At 43.9% G+C, this 6931-nt stretch overlaps 1 protein-coding gene across 4 annotated transcripts in view; it reads right to left on the bottom strand.

Annotated features, from left to right (window-relative positions):
- The window catches only part of PTPN12 (protein tyrosine phosphatase, non-receptor type 12), a 160340-nt gene that overhangs the window by 42713 nt on the left and 110696 nt on the right, over positions 1-6931 (bottom strand). For all 4 annotated transcript variants that reach the window (XM_019509471.1, XM_019509469.1, XM_019509468.1 and 1 more), the window contains exons 9-11: positions 4145-4211; positions 3378-3455; positions 3175-3273 (exon numbers count right to left, since the gene is read on the bottom strand). In XM_019509471.1, coding sequence (XP_019365016.1) covers positions 3175-3273; positions 3378-3455; positions 4145-4211 — 244 coding nt within the window. The remainder of the gene's footprint in view (positions 1-3174; positions 3274-3377; positions 3456-4144; positions 4212-6931) is intronic.

Below are 6931 nucleotides of genomic sequence, written 5' to 3'. Positions count from 1 at the left end.
CACAACAGCCCAGAGCCTGCACGCCCTGCAGTACCGCCAACAGTCTCCCCAGCACACTCCACGTCCACTCTGCACCACCCAGACGTGGTGCATCCTGTGACCCCTGGGCATGCAGTGGGCCTGGGGCAGCTCCTTCTGGCAGTAATGGCAGGGACCAGCACATGCAGCTCTGACCCTGCACGCCCCATGCTGACTCTGGGCTCACTCCTCCAGGCTGAGCAGGGACAGTGGTGCCGGGCAGAAACTGTTGCTTGGCATGGGAAAGTGCCACCCCCCTCATCCAGCCAGTTTCTGGTGTGGCTGCCTGGAGCCTGCAATGTGTCGGGCTGCAGTGCAGCTCTGTCACCACCACCTCTGGGCTGCCCAGCACAGCAGTGGTGACAGTGCAGAGCTGCCGCAAGGCAGTACAGAGGCAGTGGCACAGGCTCCAGGCAGCCATACCGAAAACTGCTAGGTGGCAATGAGGAGGAGGGACCACTTTCCCAACACCAAGCAACAATTTCTGCCCAGTTCTGCCACTGCTGCTCAGCCTGGAGGAGCAAGCCTGGAGCCAGTACTGGGGCCCTGGCTCAGCAGGGCAGCATGGGAGAGAAACTACTGCTCAGCGCAGGACAAAAGTGGCCCCTGCCCCTCCCCCTCACTGGTGCTTCCTGGCGTAGCTCCCCAGAGACACGTGGGGTTGCCCTGCACCTGCTCTGTGTTGCCAGCACTGTCCCGTGGGGTATCCCAGAGGTGGTGATGCCACAGCAGAGATACAGGGCAGCCCTGCACAGGCTCTGGGTGGATGCACCAGGAAGTACTGGCGAGGGGGAGGAGTCACTTTTCCCCCATGCTGAGCAGCAGTTTGTTCCATGCTGCTGCTGCTCAGCCCGCATGAATGAGCCCAGAGTTGGTGCAGGGTCAGGGCTGTGCGCTGGTCCCTGCCTGTACCACAGGGCTGGGGCCAGTGACAGCAGCAGAGGAGCTGCTGCAGCTCAGGCTGCCTAGAAAGACAGTCCTGCTGCAGAGCTGCTCCAGCCCTGCTGTATGCCCAGGAGGCAGCAGGACACACCACAGCTGGGCAGTGCTTCAGCCAGGTGGGTCCAAGGGACCTCCAGACCAGACAAAGCCTCTGAGACCTGGATCCAGCCTGCGGGCTCTATTTTGCCCACCCCTAAACTAGTTTCTAGATTCCAAGCAAAAGAACCAAATACAAAATAAATAAATAAATAAATGAGCAAAGAAAACATGCTAGGTGCTATGCAGAGCCTAAGTAAGAATGAATGAACTGATATTCAAGGGGGATTTTGGTCTAATATTAGAAACATTTCTTTCAGGACTCAAATCCATCAGATTTCTATGCCCAGTCTTTAATGTTCAGACTAAGTCTTTTGTGACTTGCATGTTCTGAATTTTTTTAAGCACAAGTATACCATTCAAACACATTCAGCTCTTGCTAAGGCCTCTGCCTGAGGCTCCAGAAGAAGGGGAACTGTGTCCATGCCATACCACACTTCTTACATCATGGAGTTTTCCTGCAATAATGTGAAATTAACAAAAATCCCTAACTCCATCCTGGAAACATTTTGCTCTAGTTCTTCCTCTTTTCTACTATATATTGAAGCTGCATCTGCAAGAGTTGTGGGAGGAAAATTTAGAAGTGAGATTGTTAAATCCACCCTCATGTTTACTTGATAGCAAAGATGTTGTTTGTTGGACAAGAAATGAGAAAATAGGAAGCAATATGTATTCCAGAAATTTGGTGGCCTTATGTGCTGGGCATGGGGCCAGCTGGGGGCAGCAGTGCTGGGCCCCAGGTCCCAATCCCAGTGTGTGGGGGTGGGAAAGGGCAGTGCTGGGCACCCAGAATCCCATCCCAATGGGAGGGGGGAGTGCTGGGCCCCCAGGCCCAGTCCTGGCAGAAGGCAATCCTGCTGGGCTACCATGATCTAATCCCAGCACACAGAGCAGGGAGGGAGGTGCTGCTGGTCCCCAAGAATGGAATCTGAAGCAAGAGGCTGAGCACCACTAATCTAGGCCATTTTTATCTTCACTTCAGATAATTCCCTTGTTTTTAGTAGCACCATAATCTGAGGAAGTACATAAACATCTCTTCTAAATGGATCTCTCTTCTCAGAGAGAAGAAAACACCCAGAGCCTGTGCAGTTGTTCCTCAGGGAAATGAAATATCTCTGGTTTAAAATAAGCTCATTTTAAACATAACCACATTTTAAAGAAGTAATAATAGTAAAAGAGGAATATAGAAAGAAGAATTAAGAAAGTTTACCAGTTCAAGAGTTTTCTTAATTACTGAAGTATTATTTCACTTTGCCTTTGCTTGCAATGATTAAGCTAGTGAGAAATTGTTATATACTTTAAAGATTTGGGGATTTAAAATTTTGCATTGTGTAATTGCCCTCTATATTTTATTTGCCACACTGTTTCACAGCATATTTTTAGTAGACTGGGCTTTGGCCACTTACTGCCAGGCATCAGAATTGTCATTCCACCACTGCCAGTAGCAGACCAGCAGTTAGTATTTTATCCACTGCATCATTTAACCATGCTAACAGCAGATCTATCAGCATTTTAAACATTCTAATATTATAAGCAGCAATCAGAGTGCTCCAAGCATGGGGGGGCGCTGCCATGATTCTGAAGCTGAGCTGAGCTGAGGATCGGACAGAGGGTAGGGGAGCAGTGCTGGCCTCAGCTCTCCCACCCCACCCCCTGCAAGAGGCAGAACAGTGGCAGCAGGGGGCGTTAGGTGGTGGCACTCCATCCCTGCCCCCGCTCCTTCCCTCCCCGCCCCCCGGTCATTCTTGACGGGTAATTGGCTAGTGCTTTTAGAACGGTCCTTGCATCCCATATATGTAGAGTTCCTACCATTGGAGTTATGTCAGTTGATAAGTATTAGTATTTCTTTAAATATCAAGCATAGATAGGTGGCTCCCCATTTCCACAAATCAACTCCCCAGAGTGAGCAAACAACAGGCTAATTGATTCCACTGAGATGAACATACAAAGCCCAGGTGGCTATGTAAACTCACAAACAAGTTTTGTTTCTTCCTTGTTACCCAAAAATATTGGAGACAAACAAGATCAAGGACCAAATGCGCCACAGGCTTAATTGTGTAGGCAAATGCTATTAATGATTTGAAAACAGAATGTTGGAAGGGAAAAAAAAGCTCTTACCACTCCATCAACGATCTTCCAATCTGCATGACTTTCATATTTTTGCAGTTGCTTTTCAAACAGTTGTGCTATAGCTCGATGAACAAGTTCATACTGCTCCTATAGTATATATAAGACTGAGGTTAATTTTCAAAGACTTTTAAAACTACCACAAAACCTTCATAATCATACTATTATGCATTCCATGCTACGGAAGAGTATACCTTAGTCTGTACTGCAGAATGCCTTTGCGTCCTCATTTCTTGTATTAAATTAAATACATTGAATTCTTCAGGTATTTTCTGAAATACAGATGCAAGTTAACTTTTTTTCCTAAATAAGAACTCAATTCAGGTACTTCTAGGCAAAGAAATGTAAGAGATATGAACTAAATATAAGTTCTCACTACAGTGGGCCTTCATGCTTCCTCCATGTAAATAGATCTATTTAAAATTGTTTAGAGTAACAGTTCCTCCTGAACAGATATTGAAAACATCTCTGTTCACCAGACAAAAATATTTGAGATTATTGCTTTTACCATGTCCATCTTACTTTTAGACTTAATGTCTGCCACACTTTCAAAAGTGTGATAACATCTGCATGTTTATTTCTGAATTATAACTTAGAACTCTCCAAACAGAGCTAGAGACCAGAACTTTGAAATTTCAAGTATGGGTCCAAGAAAATTCTGCTAAGGAACTGCTAAAGAATGAGCAAGTATATTCATTACAAAAAAAATCCTAAATGATCAGTTTTTAATTAATCAGTACTTCAAAACAGTATTCACAAATATATACTACCAAAACCAAAGAAGGGTTTAGTCTTTGTTTGCATGTTGAAGTACATCCATTATGTAACCTATAGCCAAATTTTGCAATGCTTTTGCAATTTGAACATTTGATGCCAGTTTTTCCTGTGTATTTTGAAAGTTTAATGCACTGATATAAAACGACCCAGTTCTGTGTGTCATATTCCCATATGTCCTCCTTACCCCAGCTTTTAGCAAATTCCACGTATAATCTATGGCACAGATGGCTCCTGTTCGTCCACACCCAGCACTATGGACATAAACAGTTGTGCAAGTTAGTCTTTTCCACAATTTGTCAGTTCTAAATTTCACATTTACAGAATTAAGAAGTGACATTTTCACCTATTTTCAGAGGGTGGAATTCTGAAATACCTCCTCCACCCCCAACTTCCAAACCAACTCTTAACAACAACATAATCCAAATGATTTTTCAAGATCAAGAACGGAAGTATTTTAAGGCAAGTATTTTAAAGATTCCATAAGTGAAATTCTAATGATTAAGAGGAAATGTTTTTTATAATGCCTGACAAGAAAGGTTTACATATTCTATAAATTACAAAGACTAATATGAAATTGGTCAGAAGTTCAAACATTATAAAATAATCTATGTAATGAAAAAAAATTGCAGTCTTAGTGCAATTGTTTAAACAACACCACAGGGCACGGGTGCTCAACTCCTGCCCCATAGGTCAGATCCAGACCTTAGTGCTGCATCATTATGGGGCTGAGCAGAAGCAGTGTGGGACCAGTCCCAGCCTTTGAAGCCAAGCAAAGGCAGTGCAGGGCCCTGATCTGGACACATGGGGCCAGACAGAGGAATTGCAGAACACCAGAACCTAATCCCAGCTTGCAGGATTGGGCAGGGGCAGCACAAGGCTTGATCCTGGCGCACAAGCCAGACGGAAGTGGTGCAAGGCCCCTAACATAGCACATGGGGGTGAGCCGAAGTCACATGGGGCTGGATCCTGGCATGTGGAGGGTCCAATCTGACACACAGACTGGCAGTATGCCACTCATCTGGACCATAGCGTACTCATACCTGACCTGTGGCACAGTGTCATCCAACCCATGGGGCTCCCCCCTGGGTCTGGGAATGTGGTGACAGAGGAGCAGTGCTGCTGCTCCTCCACTGCCAAATTTCCAAAGCAATGGGACTCCCAGGCCCTGTGCACTGGATTGAATGCCTAATTCCAGCACACTGGACTAGGCAGGGGGGCAGCATCAGGCCCACAGGGCCCAATTTTGGTGGGGGGGCTGGAAGGGGGTGGCTCTGGGCTCCCAGGGCCCAATCCCAGCATACAGGCTAGGCAGGGGGGGAGGGCAGTGCTGGGTTTCAGGGCCCAACTGTTGCATGGGGCTGAACCCAACCCCAGGACTGTCCTAGTACCACTCATCTGGCCCGTGGGGCCAAAAGGCTGAGCACCACTGCTTTACTGTGTAGCTCTACTCTGAATAAATTACCAGAAATGACATTGTAAATTTCCATGTTTATTGGCATATACCTGTAGAAAATTCATTTTTCTAAATAAAGATACTGTTGAACTGCCAGCTGAAAACACAGTGCCCAGATATGGACTCCTGCACACCTTTCAAAACTAATAAAAGTTTCTGTAGGGTAAATTAGTCGCTAGTGCCTGTATGTCTCCCTATTTTCTGAGTTCATACAGATATAGAAAAGGTACAAAAGCAGAATTAGCTTTGTTCTCAGCTCTTAACAAGACTGAAAAGCAGTAAGAACTTTGCCATTAACATCAGTGCTTAGGACTAAATACACTAAGATCCATTTATTCTTTCAATCATCACTTTTTCAAAGCGGAATCAACCTAGTGTCAGTACACATTCACAAAGATTAGAGGTTTGAAAACGTCAGTTTATTCTGTATAATATTTCAAATATTTGTATTAATGCTGATCATATCTTGAAGTTATTTCAAGCATTTACCTGTTAAAACTGTAGATTTTATAAAATGACAATTTCCATTTAAATGACCTAAATTCTATCCATAGTTTGCTCTTTCACCTTACAAAAACCTGATTAAAATTTATATCTATCTGAGAGAAAACAAGAGCAAGAAACATGCTTCTAGAAGGTAATAACTACTGATACAAAGATTCAGTTACTGCAGGTTTTAATAGCCTCTTTGCTAATATAAGAGTTAAACAGCCACCTAGATATAATGATCTAATTACAACAGCATCATAACCTGGTACATATTTAATGTACCCTTTAGAGTTCTCAAAATCTGCTTAACTTGTGTGAGTCTACAGTACAGAGTTCCTATGCTCCTTTTACAGCCTCTGCAACAGCACTTAAAGCGCTGCTCTGCTCTAATGGAGGGCTTCCATTTGTTGGGGGGAATGAAGGGGGGGTGGGGGAGGAACTTCCATACACAGTTGGGAAGTTGTGTTAGGATCATAAACTATACCACCTTTCTCCTCCCCACCAAAACAGTCAGTGCTGCATCAGGATTTGTCTTTAAGGAGAAAAAAAAAAAGATGACAACTACATTATAAACTTTCACTTCAATATTATGCCCAGATTCAAAAGTAATTGTTCCAAGACAAAGCAAAGCAATCTAGAAAAAAACTGCCCTCTCTCTGAAGTATCCTAGTTTTTCCATTGACAAAGAAATACACCTTATTAGAGTCTGAAAATGGAAAGTGTCTTGTTTAATATATAAGCCAAAGGGACATTTACATTGTGTATCTTTTTATGTACTATGAATATATAATTCAGGAGTTAGTAGCTTAACAAATGCTTTTATATATTCATAACCTGCGAATGCTTAATATAACATTATATTTTGTCATTTTTCCATAACTGTGCAGACTTCTTTAGATTTTTTTTTAACATTTAAAACCAAAATAGTTAATCTGCATGAAAAAAATTGGTGGAGGCTAAAAAAGACAAAAAGATTAAAACTGGGTGTTGAAAGACAATGCCCCCCCCCCCCCCCCCCCCCCCCCCACC

Source organism: Gavialis gangeticus, unplaced genomic scaffold, assembly GCF_001723915.1.
Source record: "Gavialis gangeticus isolate Ggan-Ray unplaced genomic scaffold, GavGan_comp1, whole genome shotgun sequence".
In the NCBI taxonomy this organism is placed as follows: domain Eukaryota; kingdom Metazoa; phylum Chordata; order Crocodylia; family Gavialidae; genus Gavialis; species Gavialis gangeticus.
This window is presented reverse-complemented; position numbering and strand designations above follow the sequence as displayed.